This window comes from Carassius carassius, chromosome 46, assembly GCF_963082965.1.
Source record: "Carassius carassius chromosome 46, fCarCar2.1, whole genome shotgun sequence".
Taxonomy (NCBI): domain Eukaryota; kingdom Metazoa; phylum Chordata; class Actinopteri; order Cypriniformes; family Cyprinidae; genus Carassius; species Carassius carassius.
Genome location: NC_081800.1, coordinates 22,109,885 through 22,134,987, shown reverse-complemented (window position 1 = coordinate 22,134,987; position 25,103 = coordinate 22,109,885). Strand labels below are relative to the sequence as shown.

The 25,103-nt window shown below is 38.6% G+C and overlaps 1 protein-coding gene across 1 annotated transcript in view; it reads left to right on the top strand.

Moving 5' to 3' along the window:
* LOC132129223 (SPRY domain-containing protein 3-like) overlaps nucleotides 1-25,103 on the top strand; it is a 47,566-nt gene continuing 22,463 nt past the window's right edge. The window contains exons 1-6 of the mRNA XM_059540736.1: nucleotides 1-131; nucleotides 1,556-1,692; nucleotides 8,573-8,648; nucleotides 20,752-20,876; nucleotides 21,080-21,215; nucleotides 22,229-22,417. Coding sequence (XP_059396719.1) covers nucleotides 1,565-1,692; nucleotides 8,573-8,648; nucleotides 20,752-20,876; nucleotides 21,080-21,215; nucleotides 22,229-22,417 — 654 coding nt within the window. The 5' untranslated portion in view covers nucleotides 1-131; nucleotides 1,556-1,564. The remainder of the gene's footprint in view (nucleotides 132-1,555; nucleotides 1,693-8,572; nucleotides 8,649-20,751; nucleotides 20,877-21,079; nucleotides 21,216-22,228; nucleotides 22,418-25,103) is intronic.

The following is a 25,103-nucleotide window of genomic DNA, read 5'->3' as shown; positions in this document are numbered from 1 at the left end:
ACGCCACCCAGGAAGAACCGCCCTCACTTCTGCGAAGTTTGTCGGGTAGCTTAGCGAATGGAGTCGAGAGCTAGAAGTAAACACAAGTGGCCTTAGAATGTTTTAACGTTTTTCCCGCTGATGAACATAAGGTACGTACGTGACGACATGATATTTAGATACGTTACACTTTAATGACTTGTAGACATTTAGCGGTTCATTTCATTTCGAGTAACGTTAGGTCTCAAAGCTAATAATTTGTTAGCTATGTAAGGTGATTAGCAGTGATTGAAACTAACCTGCAAGTAAAAGCTATTGCTTCTATTACGTAATAACTATTTTGCTCATGTCTCAATATATGATACAGACTTTTCTTTAAACACACAAATAATATTTAAATAGTTCGCTGTTTTAACACAAGTTAAGTAAGAGTTTATTGTTGACACTATATATAGCATTGATGTAACGTTAACGTTACCCAGATGCTTTTGTCAATGAGAAACAAATAATATCTGTGTCTGTTGTTAAATGCTTTTTGACCATCTCGAATGATCCTCTGTCATATCCAGGATGTATGAATGACAGCTCACACGTTACATCTGTCGAGACCTTTTAGACTCCTAGATAACTCTTTATAGTAGTGTCATTTATTGCATGTGTGTATAGGCCAACTATGACAGTAAGGCCCTGTGATAAAATAAAATTTTTCGTGAACGACTGATATTGGGGAACTTTATACAGTTGACTCAAGGTTATTAAGTATTTAGTGCTGAGTGTTGTTCATCTTAGTTGTAGTTGGGGAGAAAAATATGTATCCCATTTCTAAATCATTGCACACTTCAGAGTAGGAGTTATCAATTTTATTTTTTAACCTTAGATGTTAAATATTTACTTTAAGCTATTTTTTTATATGATTATTTGTATATTGGGCTGCATGACTTGGTCAGAAATGACATACTTATTTTGTCATATTGTGATGATTTCAGTGATTAAATTCAGCAGAATATGCTGGACTTTAAATAGACTTCTTTTTTAGTTTATTACATTCACTCTGGTGTTTTAGGAACCTAATCAAACAGAATATAATAATGTTAAACTTGATATTATTAATCAATACTATTAATATTATTATTAGTTTTAACTCTAATTGTTACAAATAAAGACATAAATATATTGCAATTATACTGTAAAATAAAACTTGAGTTTACATTAATAATGTTATCCCATTTTACACTGAAAGTTATAATAGTAATATTTATGTTTTACATTCTTCACTTTAAAACATTCAAACCAGTAAGCTTTTAACATTTCAAATCCTCAAGCTTTTATTTCGGAGGAATACTGGTGAACTTTAGTTTTAAACTTAAACTGCAAGTTACACTAATATCTGAATAAAGTTAATCTAGCACACTTTGCGATTCAAAATGCATAAATGCAGCTCATTATGGCATTTTGTGAACAGCAAGTCCATCATTACTTCCACTTCTCATGTCTTGAATGAGTTGTGAATCCCAGATGATCAATCCAAAACTTTTAAAGCTTACAGCATCTGCTGTTACTGTTTTCCACTCCACAGATCTATGAGATGGATGATATCAATTTACACTACAGATTTATGAACTGGCGGCGCAGGATCAGAGAAATCAGGGAAGTCCGTGCTGTTCGTTATCAAGAGCGATACAAACGAATGTTGAAGAATGGAGACACGCTAAGGTAGGTTTGCCCATCGAGTGACCCTAGCTCTGTTCTTTTTCCACTGTGTTCAGTAATCAGTTCCTTGCCTGTGTTGACCCCCTAGTTTACATGGAAAAATTCTGCACTGCTTTTCATTTATCCTTATTTATTTGTATATTTTGAACTGCGCAACCATCCACCCCCATCAATTTCATTGAGCTGGCCTTGCGAGCGTAAAGAATTGTGAGTGCGTGTATTTGAGCCACTAAAGATGCAATCAGCCTTGACTCACTTGACCTCACTGATTGAAACAATTATAATTTCAGAGAAAAATTCTATTGTTTTTATTTGATCAAAATAGGGATGAAATTCAAATTCCATCCGTCGGAAAAATAAATAGGCCCACACATGTGATGATGTAATTCATCTTTTTTTGAATGCAAAGTCTCCAGCATATTTAGAATTAATTTATATCAGTTTGTTTGTCTAGTTTGAGAATTCAGAGAGTGTAAAAAATCTGTTCACTGACTTCAAAGTAATAGTAAAAATATTGTAAATATGTTTATGCTTTGGAAGATTCTTATGCTCAACAAGGCTGTTTTAATTTGATCACAATTTTATAAAACAACAATATTGTGAAATACTATTGCAATTTCAAAGAATAGTTTTTTTTGTTTTAATACATTTCAAAATGTAATTTATTCCAGTGATGGCAAAGCTAAATTATCAGCATCATTTAGTCTTCAGTCTTCAGTGTCACATGATCATTCAGGAATCATTTTAATATGCTGATTTGCTGCTCAAGAAACATTTCTTATTATCATCAATTACGGCTGGGCGATATATCCAATATTAGCGATAAATTTGCAATAATTTTGAGGACAATGTAAAATTTGAAAATATTGTGAACATCGAATATTTAAAAAATGTAAGCATACTTTCCCATAAAGAAAGTGCCGAACGTCCAAAAACGGAACATGTTACTGCGGACTGCTCTACACGACTTTACGATGTGGGCTTTTATGAGTGTGGTTGCCAGATATAAGAGTTTAAATCCCCGAATCAGAGATTTGTTGTTACATAGATACATTTTCTTCCTGGTGTTTTGCTTATTTTGAGCAATCTGGCAACCATGTGCATGCAAATGCTCGCTTCTCATTGCGGAAGCGCCGCCGCAGATGATCTGAAAAACAAACAAGCTGGAGTTTAGCGATCTAAATGAAAGCATCATTCAGCCAGTCTGTGTTCTGTCATGAGATCTAGACTGTATTGTTTGTGGTTTTGGTCGCTGTATAAATGCACTCAAAAAAAAACACAAAAAAAACAAGAAACATAGGCTATGGCAATGTGGAATTACTATTAGGAATTTCACTGTTATAATATTTTTCATTCGTTTTACAAGTTTTCATAATAGGACATAGGACAGAGAGAGTGTATAAGTCTTTGGTATTAAAATATATATATATATATATATATATATATATATATATATATATATATATATTAGGGCTGCTCCGATCACGATTGGCCGATCGTTATGCGCATCTCGTCGGTAAATTCCATCAGGTGCGTGATTTCACATAGAGCAGCTGTTACTACACAGAGCCGTTGTTAACTGAGAAGATGCGCAAATAAACGCTGAAAATGAAGTGGATTTGCGCATCTTCTCAGTTAACAATGGCTCCGTGTAGAAACAACTGCTCTATGTGAAATCACGCACCTGATGGAATTTACCGCTGATTAGAGAACCGGCTTTACTGACGAGATGCGCATTAACGATCGGCCGATATATATATATATATATATATATATATATATATATATATATATATATATATTAAAAATTAAATTAAATTCATGCATTTAGCTGACGCTTTTATCCAAAGCGACTTACAGTGAATTCAGGCTATCAATTTTTACCTATCATGTGTTCCCGAGGAATCGAACCCCCAACCTTGATATATATAATGCTCTCAACCATTTGAGCTACAGGAACACAATATATATATATATATATATATATATATATATATATATATATAAGAAATACCTATGTGCTTCAGCAAATAGCTCTCCATCTGAGAGGGATTTTAGTGCCAGTGGGAACATAATTTTATGCCACAGAGCTTCTTCTTAAACCAGAGACAGACTTGAGTTCATAGCTAAAAACTTAAAAAAAAATTACTTATCCCAGTTTAATCATTTCCCCCTGTTGCACAGTGTAAATTGTGAATTGCATGCTCTAAAAAAAGTTGACAGAATGCACTTTCTGTACTAGTTTTGCTCTACTTCAGTTACATATACATGTTCATTTAATAAAAAGCAGTAAGTGATCACTTGATCTAGAGTTTTTTATTATTTAAATGCAAATGCACATATCGAGATACATATTGGATATTGTAAAAAAGTTTTACAATATCGAGATATCTTTTTTTCTTTTCTTTTTTTTTCTTTTTTTCTCCATATATTGCCCAGCCCTATTATCAATGTTGAAAAATGTATAAACAATAGCCCCTTTCACAGAGTAGAAAAGTAGTAAATTAGCCGGAAGATTACTGGAACTACTTTACAGGTAAATACAGAAACGCGCTGTTCACACCAGCAATGACATTCCATCTTTTTACCGGTAAAACACCATTCACACATCAGTTTCAAAATACCGGTAAATTCTGTAACCTCGTTTGTAAACTGGTATACGCGGTCAGTGTTTTTGTTGATGTTTTAATACTTGTCAAACGTTCACATTCTGGCAGCTGCTTTTTTGGCCCAGAGACATCGTATTAGACGACTTCAAACCAAACTACACAAGTAAATGTCTCATCTGCGTCAGAATGTTACGATTAGCCTTGAGTAGACATTTCATGTCAGCACGTTCTGAGCTTGTACTTGCTTTTACCGGGAATCTCTGCGTTCACACAGAGCTTCATAATGGTAATTTACTGATAACTTTCCTTACTGGTAAATTGTCAAAATGAATTTACCAGTATTTTTTAAATATCCTGTTCACACATGATCTCTTAATGGTAATTTACTGTTAATTTAATAAAATAATCAAGCACATGCACACCATCCAAGGTGCATTTCAGAAGATACCAAATCTGTGTAGAGAGGATATATAACCACACACGCACTTACAAATAAACTGGTTTATTTCATTAACCTATGTTTTGTCAAAAAGCCCTTGTCAAGGTAATTTACCAGTAAAGACTTTGTGTGGAAGAGGCTGATAATATATCTTTCCCAGATGCTTTGATGGAAAAAAAAGATCAAAAGAACAGGAATTGAATCTCATCTGAAACTTTAAGTGTCTGTGCTGAAAAAAAAAAAACAACCCCAAATTTTTGTAAGATTGTGTGTGTAATTAAATAATGTGTGTAAAGTATGTATATATATATGCCTGTATGTATGTATCATGTATGTATGCATGCATGCTTAAACCTGAATACACACAGACACATGGGGACTCGTGTCATGGTGGGGACCTAAATTGAGGTCCCCACAGGTAAACAAGCTAAAAAATTACACCGAATGAAGTTTCTTGAAAATCTAAAAATGCACAAAGTTTCCTGTGAGGGTTAAGCCAGGCATACACTGTGCGATTTCGTCAAGGTACAAACTCACACTGTACGAGTAGATCGCATGCGATGTAAAGCCAAAGCTCACGATTTTTATGCACTCACTGTATGGTCCAATCGTCAAGTTGCGATTTGACTGCTCACACTATACGTGAGGAATCAACACGTAGGATCCCTCAGAACCCGGATAATTGTGGCATGTTTCAGAATAAACATGCTTTCCCGGGATAAACGCACTGCTTTGGTGATATGCGCAATTCTGTATGCTGAAATGTCCAAAAAAAAAAAAAAGCGTCAGCATATCTGACGCGCAGGTGGCTCGGAAGACGTGGCCAATATGGTTTGCAGGCGTTTTCTTCCCTCTTTTATTTTTATTTTTCTTTGCCATAACTTCACAAGTTGTCCCTCCATCACTTCAGTCCACGCTACACGCTGTGTCACCATGGTTTCGCGCATACGCAGTGAGGGAAACGCAGAAAATCAGTTCGTAGCCCTGCTTCAATAGTGCGATATCTCACGAGAGGCGACCAAAATTTCTGACATGTCAGAAATCCATCTGACCAACCGATTGCCGGTCGGGAGAGGTTAATGCATGACACTGCGTGACAAACGACGCACGAAAATGCTGAAAATCGGCTGACCCAAAAAAGGCCCCATTTTTCACTGCATGGTTCAAGTGACCCAAATCTGATTTTTTCCTCTCATGTGGCACAGATCGGATATGACCGGTGAACATGTAAGCAGGAAAAAAACCGATGTTCTCAGATCGGATTCAGGCCTCATTCATATGTGGTAATAAATCAGATATGAATCTGATACGTGCATTTGCATGTGCCATGTAAGCAGACAAATTGGATATTCCCCAGTAAATGCGAATCGTACGTGTAACGATATCAACCTTGATATTCATCCGGAAGAAGGAGGCGGGAACCGGCGGACAATCAAACAACATTTTAATAAAGGAAAATAAACCCAAAACAGCGCACCAGCCCCTCACGGACGACTGGTGCGCATAAAATAAAACCAAAACACAACTAAAAGCCCAGGCCTGGTCCTCTCTCGTCCTTCACTGTCGTCGCTCCAGTTTTATATCCTTCCATCTCCTCCATGGGCCTCGAGACCGGTGGGACGAACAGGTGTAGTTCATCTCCAATCACTCCCCCGGCCTCGCTCCCATGTCCCTCGGCCCCGCCCCACTCGTCACATACCCCCATCGCCCCTCGCAGGCCGGGGGGTACTCCCGAGACTGCGCTCTACTCCCCCCCCCCCCCCTCCCTCCGGGGGGGCCGCTCCCGGGGACCTGCGGGAACCTGGGGGTAGGACAGGCGAGGCGAGAGAAAAGGAGATGGAAGGAGGAGCGACAGAGACGAGAGAGGGGAGAGAGGAAAAAAAAAAAAAATTCCGGTTCCCAGACGCACTGCTGCTCGGCCCTCTACCGGCTGGGCGATCTCCTCCGCGGTGCCTGGCGGTGGCACTGGACGGCCCTCGGCGGACGGCACGACACCCCTCCGCCGCCCGGTGGACGGCGACGGCTCCTCCGGTTTTGGGCAGCCGGCAGGAGTCCCCCGTTCCCTGCTCCTCCGGATACCTTCACGGAGGCAGCAGGCTCCGGCCCCCTGGCGAACGGCGCCGACTCCTCCGCTCCCTCACGGACGGCAGCCGTCCCTCCCTATCGTGGGCGGTCGGCAGCGAGCTCGCCCGTCCCCGGCAACTCGCTCCAGTCCACCGCCTTGAGCGTCCATGGCGGCATCCTCCTCGCCAGCTCGATGGCACCGCGGATTCACCACAGCGGCGAGGGATCTTCAGCAGCGCGTCCCTCCTTCTCCCGGGTTTCGGCACCACTGTAACGATATCAACCTTGATATTCATCCGGAAGAAGGAGGCGGGAACCGGCGGACAATCAAACAACATTTTAATAAAGGAAAATAAACCCAAAACAGCGCACCAGCCCCTCACGGACGACTGGTGCGCATAAAATAAAACCAAAACACAACTAAAAGCCCAGGCCTGGTCCTCTCTCGTCCTTCACTGTCGTCGCTCCAGTTTTATATCCTTCCATCTCCTCCATGGGCCTCGAGACCGGTGGGACGAACAGGTGTAGTTCATCTCCAATCACTCCCCCGGCCTCGCTCCCATGTCCCTCGGCCCCGCCCCACTCGTCACAGTACGTCATTAAAAAAGTGACGTCAACTCAGGTGGACACCACCAACTGAGATTACATGACTTATTATATGCGTGAAATTCGCCCAGGCTGCAAAAAGGGCTCCTCTTTTTTTCTCCGCCGTATGAGACCAATGTTTTGCTGATTTTTTTGTTGACTTTTCAAAATATTGTGGAAAGCAAAACACTGTGTAATTTTATTTGCATCTGCATCCATTGAATTTCGTGCTGTTTTACTTCCTTTTCCGGGTCAGAATGTCTACGTTTGGTAGTTTCAGCAGTGTATAGTGTAAATGCAAACATCGGATACGGGACACTTTTAAAAGATGATGTAAGCAGGTCGTCAAAAAAATCGGATATAGTCAGAAAATCAGATTTGGGCATCAAGAGCTGCAGTGTAAATGCAGCCAAAGAGTTACACGAGTCAGAATTCGGCTCAGAATCGGATGAAAATCACACAGTGTATGCCCAGCCTTAGGGTTAGGTGTAGGGTTGGTGTAGGGTGATAGAAAATACGGTCTGTACAGTATAAAAACCATTACGCCTATGGAGAGTCCCCACAAGGATAGCTGACCAGACATATGTGTGTGTGTGTGTAATATCAATATTTTATTCATTTTGGAATGATATGTGTGGCTGAACTATTCCTTTACATAACATTTTGCTCTACATTTTATGATGCCTTTAGCGTCAAAAACATCAAAGTAGTATTGTTGAAGATCATTAGCATTGACAGCTCGGTGATAACTTGATCTTTCTGAGTTAATTCTGGCTTGAATTCTTGGAAAATTAACTGCTGTTTGGTCTTCAAACATAGGACTCCAAAAGTAGCTCTCAACCATATCAGTGTAAAACAGGGATCCTCAAATCTGGCCCATGAGATCCACTTTCCTGTAGACCTTAGCTGTAACCCTAATCAAACACATCTGAGTATGCTAATCAGTGTCTTCAGGATCATTAGAAAATCACAGGTAGGTGAGTTTGATCAGGGTTGGAGCTAAACTGTGCAGCGCATTGCCCCTCCAGGGCAAGATTTGAGGAACCCTGGTGTAAAACATGTAGAAACATAACTGAACCTGATTTCAACAACTAGTCCACACATCACTGGACATTTTAATAAAGTACCTAAAGCAACACTGCTCTGATTATTAGAGATTAAGCTTTTTATTGCTTCCCTTCTGTAGTTACCAAGGGAACTCTGATGAAGTTGGCTGTTATGTGGCTCCACGCCCCTTATCAAAGGGAAACTGTTACTTCGAGGTAAGCAGCACACATATTTTGTTTGCTAAAGGCTGCTAAAAACATTGGAATAATTTCAATACCCTTTCTGTTGCCTTTGTTAGGAAATCCATTCACCCAAGTACCAATAACTTTATGTAAGTGCTTAACTTGGTGTGATTTGGTAGATGTCCTATATTGTATGTCTCAGTCACACTATTTTTTGCTTTGTTTTTAGTTTTCCAAATGTTTGATTTATGTCTTGTCTTTGAGTATCATTCATTTCACAGCAGTTTGAGCTAATAAGTATGCCATGTCATTTTTTTGGAAACAAAATTAACTTTCAGAAGTGAATGCTGTTTGAAAATCGAAGTTTCACTCTCTCTCTAGGCATTTTGACTGCAGTGTGACGCTCCGTTCAATATTCCGCTCTATGAATGTGTGTTCCGTTGAGTTGCTCATGGTCCATGTGATCGCTTCACCGCTCATGCTCACTGGAAAAGCAAATAATGCACTGACTGACAGCCCAGGTTTCTTTGACAGTGGCCTTCAGCTCATCTGCATTGTTTGGTCTCTTGTTTCTCATGTTCCTTTTGACAACACCCCATAGATTCTCTATGGGGTTCAGGTCTGGTGAGTTTGCTGGCCAGTCAAGCACACCAACACCATGGTCATTTGACCAACTTTTGGTGCTTTTGGCAGTGTGGGCAGGTGCCAAATCCTGCTGGAAAATGAAATCAGCATCTTCAAAAAGCTGGTCAGCAGAAGGAAGCATGAAGTGCTCCAAAATTTCTTGGTAAACAGGTGCAGTGACTTTGGTTTTCAAAAAACACAATGGACCAACACCAACAGATGACATTGCACCCCAAGTCATCACAGACTGTGGAAACTAAACACTGGACTTCAAGCAACTTGGGCTATGAGCTTCTCCACCCTTCCCCCAGACTCTAGGACCTTGGTTTCCAAATGAAATACAAAACTTGCTCTCATCTGAAAAGAGGACTTTGGACCACTGGGCAACAGTCCAGTTCTTCTTCTTCTTAGCCCAGGTAAGATGCCTCTGACATTGTCTGTGGTTCAGGAGTGGCTTAACAAGATGAATACGACAACAGTAGCCAAATTCATTGACATGTCTGTATGCCTAGACCCCAGCCTCGGTTCACTCAAATTCTTGAATCGATTTTGCTTGACAATCCTCATAAGGCTGCGGTTCTCTCGATTGGTTGCATCTTTTTCTTCCACACGTTTTCCTTCCACTCAACTTTGTTAACATGCTTGGATACAGCACTCTGTGAACAGCCAGCTTCTTTTGTAATGAATGTTTGATGCTTACCCTCCTTGTGAAGGGTGTCAATGATTGTCTTCTGGACAACTGTCAGATCAGCAGTCTTCGCCATGATTGTGTAGCCTAGTGAACCAAACTGAGAGACCATTCTGAAGGCTCAGGAAACCTGTGCTGGTGTTTTGAGTTGATTAGCTGATTGGCATTTCACCATATTCTAATTTGTTAAGATTGTTCACATTGTTCACATTCACATTGTTTGTGAATTGGTGGGTTTTTGTTAAATGTGAGCCCAAATCATCACAATTAAAATAACCAAAGACTTAAACTACTTCAGTCTGTGTGCATTGAATTTATTTAATACACAAGTTTCAGAGTTTGAGTTGAATTACTGAAATAAATTAACTGATTTGATCTGTTTTTATTTATAGTTTATTATTTTTTTACCTTTTGTATGTCATCATTAATGTTAAATTCTTACATCAAATAAATAATAATAATATTACAATGGCTGTTACCAATTACATCAGTATTCAGTGACATAGAACCTGCGTCTGAAGATGCTTTTAGAAGCATTTACAATTTAATGCTTAGCAGACGTGCATTTACACAGCATTTACAAATGTATAATGAAATGAGATTGTTTAATACAACATTTTTAATACAGAAATATGAATAAAATGAAATGATACTTGAATTATGAAAGTAATATTGCCACTAGGTGGCCGTAAATCATTGTGTTAATAAAGGAGCCTTTTATTCAATCAGTTCATTCAAAATGCTTCATTCATTCATTTAGGAATAAAATCAAGTGGCTGTCTTTTAATAATTGGTAATTGCATTGTTGTCTATAATAATGGGTTTTACAAAGACTGATTAATTCAGGAATGATACACCATTCTATGCGCCTGCTGTGAGTCAGTCACACAACGGTTCTGTGACTTTAGTTTAGTTGGCAGAAAAAATTAAAGTTCTGTATGCCATCAGTTAGCTGGCCAATGCTGAATATAAAATAAATAAACGTACTTTATTGTCTAAAACTGGCTTTGTTCACATAAATTAAAGGGTTAGTTCTAATCTAAAATATCTTAAACTGTGTTCCAAAGATAAATGGAGGTCTTACTGGTTTGGAACGACATGAGGGTGAGTTATTAATGACATAATTTAGATTTTTGGGTGAACTATCCCTTTAATAGTGGTCTGCGCTTGTCTGCAATACATTGTTCTCATGCTGCAGTGCATCGCGCAGCTTTGCCACGCTGATTTTTATAGGTGGTTAGCTATAATAATTCAGGCGGTGTGCCAAAGATGTAGGTAGTTGTGAGTATAGGTGCAAAGTAGGTTGCAGAATTTATGCCTACCAAAAGAGAGCTCTGTCTAAGCTCTGCCTCTACAGTTTGTGTCAAGCCATTCTTTAATCTGGCTGTTTGATGAAGAGAAAGAGATCAAATTTAACATTAGTAGAAATAAATACGTTAAGAATCCATAGAAGCTGTGGACTCTTATTATGTTTTTTAAGGACTATTAAATGTTTGGTTGACCAGTCAGCGGAGAGGGGCGTTTCATTCCTGCCCACATGTAGAGATCAAATATTCAAGTTGCTTATTCATTTTCTATCCCTGAACATAAAATATTTGTTTGAACAAATGAAAAATGAAAAATATGCTGATTTTTATTTTTCAGATTTCAAGATAAAAAAAAGAAATCTGCTTTGTGTGCAGATGTAGGTTGTGATAATACATATACATGGATCTTTATTATTAATATTCTGTTATTCTTGTCAAATTTTCATAAACAGTACATACTGTTGACAATTTGGAGTTTGGAAAGAGTTTTTATGTTTTTGAAACAAGAAACAAGTTCCAATGTATTATTACATTTGGAAATAACTCTTTGGGAATATTTTAAAATGTAATTTATTCCTATGATGGCTAAGATAGATTTTCAGCATCATTACTCCAGTCTTCCCTGTCTGATTCTTCAGAAATCATTCTAATATACTGATTTGCTGCTCAAGAAACTTTTTTCTTTATTTATACTTTTTTATTGTTTATAAACCGCTTTCCTGCTTAACATTTTCTTTTTTCCTTTGAATGCAAAGTTCAAAACAACCGATTTAGTTTGCATGATAAGACTACGTGTTATGATCCCAATATTCAAAACCATTTAGCCACACCATAGAACATTTTCTCCTTTGTTGTGAGCAGAACACAGCGAGACGCAGCAATTGTTACGCTCTGATTTTGGTTCAGCAAGAATCCAGGATCAGGGTCTAATCCATTTCCATGGTTCTTGCCTCAGTAGCTAATCTTTTTTTAGTTTTTCACCTAATTTTAATTCTCATAGACAATCTAAAGATTAATTTCCGTCAGTAATTATAGGCAATCTAGTTGATTTTGAAAAACAAATATATATATATATATATATATATATATATATATATATATATATATATATATATATATATATATATATATATATATATATATATATAATAATAATAATAATAATAATAATAATAATAATAATAATAATAATAAATTATTATTATTATTTGTTTTTTTGCATACCAATCCTTGTTGTCTCTAAAATCGAGGGGTTTTCTGTAAAAATCTGAGTCAATGTTTTGGTACTGCCCATTTTTGAAGGAATTACTGAGATGTAACATTCTAATTTAAAAATCATCTGTGGCTTGTAAAAAATATTCTCAAAGCAGATGTCTCAGACCAGACTGTATCGCAATCTTATTGACCAACAACGTCACTCAGTACGTGATTATGCACCCTGGGAATATCTGCAGCATGTGGGAATGAATGTGACATCTTCATCAGTGAGCTATGAGTAATAAATGAAGAACTCGCTCTTGCTTTATATGCTCTACATCACCTGATTGTGACGCAGAATCCTTCAAATTGGTGAAGTCTGGGAACTTTTTTTCCCTCCTTTTCCATAAAGGTCATCTGCCAGTCGGGATATGCGTCAACATTGTCCTCATGTTTCCTCATTACATTTTCACAGGGGTTTAATTTCAGCCCCTGTGGGCAAGGAAGTCAACGCTTAATCAAGATTGGACCGTGTTGCTGCACCTTCACTGCCTGTTTCAACATTGAAGTGCCATACAGTGATTAACCTCTGCTCTGTTTTCTCAGGGTGCTCACGTGTGCATGTGCAAATCAATTTTGTCGATAGTCAAGTGGAAATATCTCTATTAGTGTAATTGATTATTTTCCCTGGAGCTCTGGCATGGAATTTTGTAGCCTCAAGGTTCATGGCATGGTTTTTTTGTCAAAGCTGTGGTAAATTAAATGAGAGCCTCTTAAATTAATCATAGTGCACTGATTTTGGAGCAGGAAAGCCTTTTAACCAGCAAGCAAGAGATTGTATGTAGGTTATCAGGATTTATAGTCGCTTCTCAAAGCTTGGAAAGCAAATCCTCGAAAGAGACAATTAGGAAGATGAGGAAACCTGGACTTAAACTTTTGGTAACCGGTGGGGTCCCTTTTTTACACCCATGTTTGGTTTTGGCTGAGGGCACAGGGTTAAGTTTAGTTTTGAAGCAATAACTGGGTAACTTTGTCTATGCTTGCCCTCTCCAACGGTACGGCTACAATTGTTGAGTCACATGCAGGAGGATTAATCCGTCTTTTTTGCAAGATAGTCCCTCAAGATTAACAAATGGTATTCCATGTTGAGTTTTCAATGAAACTAATCGCTCTGTCTGTCTGAGAATTTGATTTATGAGCATGAGAAAATTTAACAAATGAGCTTTGGCAGTCCTTTCCAAATTTCATAGCTGTATGTTGGAAATTTACTAGCTTCGAGGAGGTTGCCGTGGAGAGGGTGTGGAAGTTATTCCTGAAATGCTTTGCATACAAAGGGAGAGATAAGTAGTAGCCGAGACGTTAAAATTCTTAATAGCAGGTTACCTGACATTTCCATCCTGTGACTCAGCCAAATGGTTCTTGTTAACTGTTGATTCTTTAACCGTCTGTTATTTTGGAATCATTGCCGCTCATGACACACATTACCGGTGGCATTTGCATAGAAGTCCCTGAAAGATGTATTTTGCCCTTTAGTCATTTCAAAACAACCTGTCAAAAAAACAATTGCTTATAAAGTTTCTAAAGATGGCGGACAAGATGGCAGACTAGAACTTCAGCTCCTCTCCCTCCAAATTGTTTGATGCAAACTTGTTCACTGCCAGGCTTTTGAATTTCTTCCTAAACTTTCAACAATTGAAAAACTAAAACTTGTGCTTTATGCTATGTCGAGACAAGGTCGAAACAATAGCAAATCTAGAGATGCTTTAAAAAAAAACGGTGTATGAGGATGAAGAGGAGGAATCTGAAAGCCTCACAATGGCCTCTCTTGAAGCTGTTCTTATGAAACATTTCAATAAAGCTGAGAAGAATGCCAGCGAAAGATTTGATCGCATAGAGACTCAGCTTGATAATATGCAAGCGACTCTGAACAAACACACTGAGGAGATTGACAAACAACGCATCATCTCCGTTAAACTTCAGGAGCGCATAAAGAAAGCGGAGATTACAGCTTCAATACATGGCGATTCTCTGGACCAGATACAGTCCAAACTGGCAGATCTGGAGGACAGAAGCAGAAGGGACAACCTACGGCTGATGTTCTTAAAAGGAGCAGAAAAGGGTAATGCCTTGGCCTACCTGAGTGCTAACATCTCGAAATGGTTCCCGAGACTCGCCGCCAATCCTCCGGAGCTAATGCGGGCTCATCGCATGGGTCACCTGCGCCAATCCACTTCGGCTCCTAGAGTTTTGATCATGAAATTTCTCCGGTATATAGACAGAGATCGCATCCACAAAGAAGCCAGGGAAAATCCAATTGAAGTCGATGGGCACACCATTTGGTTCACAGCGGACTACAGTGACCACACATCGAAGCGGAGGCGCCCCTGTTTCCCTGTCATGCACCGGTCCCGACAGCAAGGATACCAGGCGTTCTTGCTCTACCCGGCTGTCATCAAACTTATCCGTGGATCAGAACAACATTTATTTCGTGATCCATCAGAGGCGGAGAAGTTTCTTTGTCCAGAGGAGGACAATCCCGCTAACTGACTGGGGTAGGGCTCATGTTTTGAGCGCTTATCTACTTTACTTTACCGTTCTGTTAAGTTCCTTATATGCTGGTTTGTTTACTTCCTGGATGACGCGTCAGAACTGATGGGTCGTCACTCTGGTCATTCTGACTTGTTTACAGTTGTTTGGTCGGCGGCTTTGGTTCGAGAAGCCTGGCAGTTTGTATATTTTCTGTGTTGTTATGCAGTTTGCACTCAGATGGAGTTTATCTTTTTTTTCTTTCATTTTTTTTTGGAGAGGAAGGGGCTATCTGACCATCCTTACTGTCACTTCAATTTTTTGGGGGGTGAGGGTGGGCTCTAGATGGACCTTTTTTCCATTTGTTTTTTCTTTTTCTTTTGGGGTTTCAGAAGGGAATGAGGGTAGGCTTGGTGGGTGGGTGGGAGGTTTTCGGAATGCAGGGATAATGGTTGGATGGGACAGGACCCAAAGGATAGAACTTTACACTTTTCATTTTGCATTCAAGGTGGTAGTTTATTGGTTCACTATTTTAATATTATTTTTCTACTCAGACACTTATGACTAGTGTCTCTTTTTTGTCGTGTAATGGCCGGGGTTTTAATATTCCTCATAAACGTACAAGCACTCTGGATTTTTTGCGGAGGATGAAAATAGATATAGCTCTTTTTCAGGAAACCCATCTTCTGGAAAGGGATGTTTCCAGATTTCATAATAAATTTTATCATGTCATTGCTTCTTCCTCAAATAAAAAAAAAACAGAGGAGTAGCAATTGTTGCTAAACGTAGTTTTCAGTTTACAATTTTAGACACCGGGAAAGATTCTGAGGGTAGAGTTGTCTTTATTAAAACTCTAATAAATGATAAAATTCCGTTTATGCCCCTAACGCTTTTGATAGGAGCTTTTTTGATTATCTGACTAAACTTATACTGGATTTATCTGATTTTGGTCTAATAATAGGAGGTGACTTCAATGCGGTTTGGTCACATTCATTAGATAGAACTGGTGTGGTGGAGGGGGCAAACCAACGTCTTTCTTCCACTGCATTAAGAAAATGGGCTTTAGACTGTGCCGTAATAGATGTTTGGTGGACTGCTAATCCCTCTCTAAAGGAGTTTTCTTGTTTTTCATCACGACATAGAACTTTTTCCCGTATAGATTACATTTTCATTTCTAAACATTTATTTGAAAAAGCCTCTGATTTCGCTCTTCTTCCTATGTCTCTTTCTGACTATAGGGCTGTATTTGGCAAACTGGCAATCTCTCCAGGCCCCAAACGAGCGGCCCATTGGCGGTTCAATTGTACTTTATTGCAGAATTAAACTTTTCTAAGGGAAATGAAAGAACAGCTGGACCCATTTTTAACGATAAATAGATCCTCTGTTGATGATCCCAGGGTACTCTTTTCAGCTGTAAAAGGGTTCATAAGGGACAAAACATTTGGGTTTGCCTCTAATCTAAACAAAACAAGATGGAAGCATATCGTAGATTTAGAAAATAGAATTTCAACTTTAGAGCGTTCTTCGTCTCTGAATGCTACCTCTGACCTTATTCTTGAGCGAGATTTGTAGATGAAAGACCTTAATCAACTACTTAGGAACAAATCTGACTTTTTCATTCATAGGACTAGGCAACTTAATTACTTGTACAGTGCTCAACCAAGTCATCTACTGGCTTTGAAACTTAAAACCAATGAACAATTGGCCAACATAACGTCTGTTAAATCTTCCACAGGTAAACTGTGTTCTGATCCAAATGAGGTTAATGATGTCTTCTGCTCATTTTATTCTAATTTATACTCCTCAGAGTTTATTTATAATGAGCAGGCATGCAAAAGCTTTCTGAACCCTCTTCAACTTCCAAAGCTTTCTTATGATTCTGTTCTTGAACTTGATGCTCCAATAACTCTGAGTGAGTTGTACAAAGCCTTATTGAGCATGAATAAGAGTAAATCTCCAGGGCTTGATGGTATACCCCCCGAGTTTTATCTGGCCTTTTGGCCCCAAATTGGTCCTCTTTTACTGGAGATGATTCATTCTACAATTACTAAGGGTTCTTTTTTTAACAATTCAAATATTGCTATTATTTCTTTACTTTTAAAAAAGGGTAAGGAACCTTCTGAGTGTTCGAGTTATCGTCCTATTTCTATTCTAAATGCTGATACTAAGTTGTTCGCCAAAGTCTTAGCTTCCCGATTGGAACCACATTTGTCTACTCTAATCCACGTGGATCAGACTGTTTTCATCAAGAATTGCCTTGCCTCAGATAATGTCCGTCGCCTTCTTCACATAATAGAAGCTTCCAAAACCGCAGATTTTTCAAATGGTATTTTGTCTCTTGATGCAGAGAAGGCGTTTGATCATCTTGAGTGGCATTTTCTGTGGCAGGTTTTGTATCATATGGGCTTTGGACAATTTTTTTTATCTATGATTCAAACTTTATATAATGATCCTACTGCAACGGTTTTGACAGGAATCACCTGTTCTAAGCAATTTCCCATATCTAGAGGATCTCGACAGGGTTGTCCTCTCTCACCTTTGTTGTTTGTCTTATTTCCATTGGCACCTCCCAAAGGTTATTGGAAAAAAATTAATTTACTACTTTCTAAATTTATTTGGGCGGATAAAAGACCCAGAATTAAAATCTCTGTCCTTCAAAGGCCAAAAAAGTCTGGGGATTTAGGACTCCCAATCTTCCAATTATACCATTGGGCCTTTGTGTTGTGCCCTCTTTCCACCTGGTTTGACACGGCATCTTGTGTATCTTGGCGTTCTATTGAGGAAAATATTGTAAAGCCCCACCGATTACAAGATCTTATTTACTCTAATATTTCTATTAAACAATATAGAATATTGTAAAATATCTCCAAATTGGTATTAGGGCTGCAACTAACGATTATTTTGATAATCGATTAATCTGTCGATTATTTTTACGATTAATCGGTTTATGTACTTATATTTTAGTTTTTTCCATTTTTCCCCCAAGTATATTATTAATAAATGGTCTTTATCATTCAGCATAGATTTAAGAGATTTTAACCATTTTGCACTGTCATATCCTCATCAAAAATATACCTGGAGTTGTTTTATTGTGTTAGTAATTCTTTTGTAGAACTCTTCTGCAATCAGAACACTGACCCATACTCTAGCAAATTTCACAAGGAGATTTCAAATAATGTTTTCACCATGGCAGTCCTTAGAGCTCCTAAAGTAGTTTAACATCCTGAACAAAGCTTAAGGAATCTTTCAGAACATATTTTCACGAAGAATAAGGATAAAACAGAATAAAATTGCAGTGCATTGTATTTTATTATTTACTGGGAAACAGCTTTATAGCTTTTGCTGTGAAATTGTAAACAATCCTTCAAAAAAAGTGCCAATGGCATGAAACCTGAATGGAACTCACAATTTAAAGTAAAATCCATCAGAAGGTTGTCCAGAAAAAAATAGGACACACACAAAAAACCTGCTGTGTGAAAAAGAGCAGTGAATACTTAGAAAAAAAAGTGCATTTCAAATATCTACATTTACCTCTCTCATTCAGTCATAATTAGGCTGCACGACTGAATTTTGAACTGGTAAACGACAAACTGATCACAGAACATGTTTGTAAAGCTTTAAATGTTAACTGTTAAAAAGCAATGTTATCAGCTTTTACGACTAAACATTTGCAAACAACATTGTACTGGAGAATCTGCACAAATGTAAGTCTTAGGGGCCGTTCACATATCGCGCCTAAAACGCGTGGAAAACGCTAGGCGCACCGCTTTCTCCTTCTTTCCAAAGCGCTCGCGCAGAAGCGCCCCTGAGGCGTCTGCCTTTGCTAAGCAACCTCCTTGCTCTCTCCTTGAAGACGCGGAAATTTCAGCAAAGGATAAATGGATTTGTAGCTCAAAAAAATCGCTTGCAGTAGCTCTGCTACTAAATTTATTTCAAAATGGAAATCCATATACAACTATGATCAGCTGTTCCTTTCATCTTGACTGAGCTTTTAACGTTGTTACGGGAAAGGATGAAGCTGATTGGTTAGTTCTTGTCACATGACCCGCGGTGCGGTTGCGGCATTCTGAAAAGTTTAAATGTTTTTAACTCGATGCGGTGCGGTGTTGGAAATAACGAACTTGAGCACGCAAAAGACGCGATATGTGAACGTCCCCTTAAACAGTGCAGTAGTGCAGAGTTTACAGGTTACTCTTCTTTTTTAAAGGCTCAATGTAAAGTACGCCCACATCACGCTGAATGCTGCAGACATAGACATCATATGATGTCATCATATGATATGATGGAAGCACGTGACATAAAACAAGGCCAGCTATTGGCTATTCGCTACTTCTCCTGTTGTACTGGCTGAGTAAAACCTCCGGTGGCTCATTACTGCCACACTTTGGTCACCGCAGATTTGAAATATGCACGAAATGAGCCGCTTACGGCAAATAAAAGTTATTTAGCAACGAATCGATGACTAAATTAGTTGACAACTATTTTAATAATCGATTTTAATCGATTAAATCGATTCGTTGTTTCAGCTCTAATTGGTATCTCCAGTCACCTATTTTCTTTAACTCTCGTCTACAGCTGGGAGGACGCCCTATATACTTTTCTAGTTGGGCAAATAATGGTGTATTTACACTATCTGACATTTTTGGGGCTGAAGGTCTCCGCTCATTCTTAGATGTTCAGAAAATCTTTAATTTACCCGGTTCCTCCTTTTTCTTTTATCTTCAGTTACGTACAGCAATGCGCACTTATGGGGTTCTTTGGAATGGCACACTAGGATTATATCCTTGTCATAAGGTTTTGACAGGGGGTAAGGGGTTGGTCTCTATTATTTATGCTGTCTTGTTTCAGGCATCGGACAAACCATTCTCTCTGGATAGAGTTTGGAAGCAGGATTTGCTATCTGATAATAATAATCTGGACTGGCACTTCAGTCTTTCTCTTCCAGAAACCCAAACCACCGAATGATTCATTACAACTTTATATACAGGTCATATTACACTCCCCGCAGTTTGTTCAGATTTAAAGCTTTGCCCTCTCCTAATTGTACTCTGTGCTTGCAAAAGAGTTTGGGCACTTTTTTTCATATGGTGTGGGAGTGCCCAGGTGTTGTGGCTTTCTGGAAAAATGTTTGTAGTGTATTGTCCACATTATTGTCTCAGGAGATTCCTTACTCGCCTACTCTCTTATTATTGAATGACTCTTCGGGTTTGAACCTACCTGCTAAATCCAAACGCCTTTTTTTTGGCTGGTCTTACTGCGGCTAAAAGGCTGATAGCAGGTAGATGGAAACCCCCTCATTTATTATCCTTAAACAAATGGCTGCTAGATTACATGGATATCGCCATTATGGAACGTTGGGCAGCAAACTTGCACTTGGCCAAACCTGAAAACATTTCATGTTGGGATGATACCATCTCTACACTAAAATCTTTATTGTAGTCATCTTTTTTTTCTCTCTTGGGGTCCTATTGGGTGGGGGGTTGGGGGGATGGGGGGATGGGTGGATATGTGGTATTCCCTGCATATACTCTGTCTATTTGATTTCATATGCTTGGTAGTTTTGCTATTGTTACGTATTTATTTATTTGTTATGCTACACTACCATGTCAATTTCTCTGTTAATCTTGCTATTTCTGTTAAATTGATACTAGCTACATCTGTTTGTTCATTTGCTTTGTTGTTGTTTGTTTTGTTTTTGTTTTCCTAAATGGAAAAACCAATAAAAAATTAAACACAAATATATGCACATATACTGGTGCCCATATGTTTTTAATGGTTTTTATGCTACTTCAAGGTGACCATTATGGATACTGGAGTTAGAGGGACCATTGCTGTTGGCCTGGTTCCCCAGTATTACAAACTTGACCAACAGCCTGGCTGGCTTCCACATTCAATAGCTTATCATGCTGATGATGGAAAGTAAGTTTTTTTGTTTTGTTTTGCTTTGCTTTTTACTTGTTTAAATATGTAAGGTATTTTAATACTTTAATCAATAAAATGTGTTTTTGTCAACTTTGCTTTGTTGGTTGCCTGGTGGAATTTTTTTAATTCAGGATCACTTCTTCTTTCCATGAACCTTTCCAGTTATAAGTCATTGATGTCTCTATCACTCCTCTTCACAGATTGTACAACGGCAACACTGTCGGTCAGCAGTTTGGTCCTAAATGTAACCGCGGTGACCGAATTGGTTGCGGTATCTATGCAGACACTTTCGATGCCGGACTCGTCACTGTGTTTTTCACAAAGAATGGAAAGGAGGTGAATCTCAGTGTGTACCAAAGAACTTGTGACCAATTCACGGAAATATTAACGCAATTCTTAGTGTATTGCGGATGAACACAGCTGTTGAAAGTATAGAGTCGGTAAGACTCTTATACTGACACAAAAATCTATGCTAATAAATGCAATTAATCAATCTTGAAAAAAGTATCGTAGTTCCCACAAATACAGTTAAGAAAGTACAATTGTTTTCAACATAATATTAAGAAAAAATGTTGCTTGAGCACCAAATAAACATATTAGAATGATTTCTGAAGGGTCATTTGACATTGAAGACCAGAGTAATGATGCTGAAAATTCAGCTTTGCATGACAGGAATTAACTACATTTTAAAATATATTCAACTGGAAAAGTTCGTTAAAATTATAATAATATTGCACAAAATTACAGTTTTTACTGCATTTTTGATAGAATAAATGCAGCCTTGGTGAAACTTCTTTTAAAAACATTAAATCTTACTGACCCCAAACTTTTGAATGGTAGTTATGGTGACTGTTTTAAATGTCAATGAAATGACATTTATAGATGATTTAGGTAAAATAAATTTAGGACTTATCTAAGTGTAAAGTGTCTAAATCCCTTTAATTCAATTTTTACATAAGGAAATTGCCATGTACCAAGTAAAACAGTGTTAAGCACATTTAATTAATTGCAAGTGTTAACTTGGACAGCCCTATGTAAAAATAATTAGACACTATAGATTTAAGCATTCTTTAGCTAATTACATAACACCTGCATCAAACTATGAGTTCTATAGTCCATTTTGTGTAACAGTTTTGTTTATTACTTCATTACACTTGTTAAAAGAATCTGTAGAGATAAAGTCTTTGAACACATAATAGTCTAGTCTTCAAATAAATTATAATATTATATTGTGCTGTAAAAAAATGTTTAACTTTATGGAATGCTTTAACAGAGCTCTCTCTCTCTCTCTCTCTGTGTGTGTGTGTGTGTGTTGTGTGTGTGTGTTTGTGTTTGTGTTTGAATGGAAGGTAGGGTCAGTGGTGGTGCCGGTGGTTCCAGATGGGCTTTTCCCTGCCATTGGCATGCACTCCCTTGGTGAAGAGGTACGGTTGGACCTGCAGGCAGAATGGGGTTCGGAGGAGGACGACAGCGTCATGATGGTGGACAGCCATGAGGATGAATGGGCACGCCTGTATGACGTCAGAGTAAGCGCCACGGTGAGTGAGGGATGGCCATCAAAAACCTGACCAAATGTGAAACCAATACGTTTCTTAATTTTTGCCTCCGCAGATCTATGGAAAATGATGATTTGAGTGTTGGCATGGTGAAAAACTGTAAAGTAAACCAAAATTTACACTAGGATAATTGGAAGTCATATATTGTTAGGAATTTGTGGTGCATGCTTATGCAAGAATCTATATTTCTGTTGCCATATTTAGGCTTAGGGATTCTAATGAACCCTGAACCTTGGCAGACACTAATGTTTTGTGGCTCATTTCAGAGCTGTTGAATGTACCATTTTTGCCTGGTGGATGATGAAACTGGCTCAGAGATTATCCCTAAAAGAGGAACAGGACTTTGATGTAATTCCCGCCTAAAATATTTTGAACCATCATATATCACATTACGACAGAAATGATACAAATACAAAAACCACACATCACTTTATATCCTGTCAGCCATTTACCAAGTTGAAATCATCTTCATTCCTGGAAAAAAAACAAAAACACCTGGAGGAACGCAGTGATAGAAGAGTCTGCCGAACCTTAATGCATGTGCAGTTGTGACTGAGTGGATGGAATTGCTCGCTAGAGGCAACGTTTTTTCACCCATAATTCCTCACAGTAGTGTTTAGATAAAGTTGAAAGGAACAAGCAGTCATGTGTTTGGATTGGTTGTGGTGCAGAGACCTCCCAATAGAGTGAGTCTCTGGTGCAATACATGCAGATGTTCTTTTGAGGAAAGAATGTGCGCCCATCGTGCGCACCTTCCTATCTGATGCCCTGGACTTTCGTCGGCCTATTAATGCTTCACTGTGGTCTTGAAAGCATTCAGCATAAAGTACCGCTCTGTTGTTATGCTTCACTGAGCTGATGGCATGAACGGGGCAGCGCAAGCCAGAACTGGCACTAGACCAGCTTGTAAAAACTCAATAAGAGGACTTACAGGGTGCCAAGGAATCTTTTTGCCTTTTCTAAAATGTGGTTTTCTCAGTTGTGTGCCTTCTCTGAGAGTCCCATTGGCATGGCGGGAGGGTGTCCCAAGACTTAAAGACTCTGCTGATAACTTCGTGTTTTGACAAGAACCTGAAAAGTTTGGTGTATGGAACCAAGTGTGAACGCCCCGTGGTTTAGTTTTCACTGAGTTAGTTTCTTTCAGAATGAGCAATCTTGCGACAAGATGGATTTTGTGTAAAGTACTCGCCATCAGTGGCATGCCAGTAATTAAATGATTCTTTAGTAGGTTTAATAGCTGTCGTTCGTCAGGCAACTTTTGAAGATACTTATCTCCTACTCTTCAGGCACGATCTAATGTAAACTAAGACTTAAGAGTTATTTTGCAGTCTGTCACAAGAGTTCATTGTGTGGCCTGTCTCCGACGGATCCAACTTACTGTCTGCGGCTTTAAGAATACCACCAGTCATTCCCTCCATTTATGGAGTAGCTCTCGTCTTTCAGCGAAAGTTGGTTGGGACACATTTCTATTCTGTGGTAAAAAAATTCTAAACATCTGTCTTTCAGTAAGACATTGGAAAAACAAGTTTATTACTGTATTAGTATAGATATCAACATCTAATCTTTTAATCTGTTAAGTAATCTTTGTTTATCAAACAGGGCCATTGGACTCTCAATGGATCCAAGTCAGGTGAAGGAATAATTCACCCAACAATTAAAGTTCTGTCATAATTGAATGTCTTTGGAATGCGAAAGGAAACATTAGCAGGTTTGCTTATTTATACTCTGTGTCATCGTTGGTGTGACGTCAGTGACACCAAACCCTATTGGTCCTCTAGCATCTTGTAATTAATTGTGACATGGAAAGCTTGAACATGCAAAACTGGAAATAAGCAGTATAAACATTTTTAAAACATCTCCTTTAGAAAAAGTTGTCATTACAGGTTTGGAATAACTCAAGGGTGAGTATGATAGAGTTTTCGTTTATAGGTGAAGCATCCCTTTAAGTGCTTTGCTCTTGAAGAGGTGCTGGCAGATCCAAAATACGATAGCACTAATTTGCCCTGTAAGGCGGTTTTTCTTCTGTTAAGGTTTACATTCTTTGTGATCAGAGAGCCACTCCTGTTTAGATAAGAAGGTATCACATTCTGGCATGCTGCTAACTGTCATCGTAGAAATCGCAAACACATCTTGGCTTTATTTCTTTTTTTATTGTCTACATGCTTTGTCATCCGTCTTCATGCATGCCATAACCAGGAAATATTTTGATGTGTCTAATAGTGCATTTCACTGTTTAATAGATAGCTTGAAATGGATGTTTTTTATGCAACACTTACAACAGCTCGTCATGGCCTTTCCTTGTCCATCATGTATTTTTGTATGTCGATGCTAAAGTGGTTTCGTGCATGCACTCACACTGACTCACACGCACACTTATGAGCTGGTTGGGAGTGATAACGTCTGAGAATGCTGGATTTATGGTCATAAACTCTTTGGCCTTTTGTCTATGAGAAACGTGGGTTATTTTACGCTTCAGCTCGGAGTGTTTGTGGTTTCGTGAAGCCTGGCAATGTTGCTGAGTGTCTGAAACTGACAGGGTGACTCAAATGGTTCCAACCCATTACTGTACATTCCCCTGTCCCAATTAGAGAAATTATTTAGTCTTAATGTTGTACACAAGAAAATGAAGGACAGTCCTCAAGTCTTCTGGCACTGTAGATGTGACTGT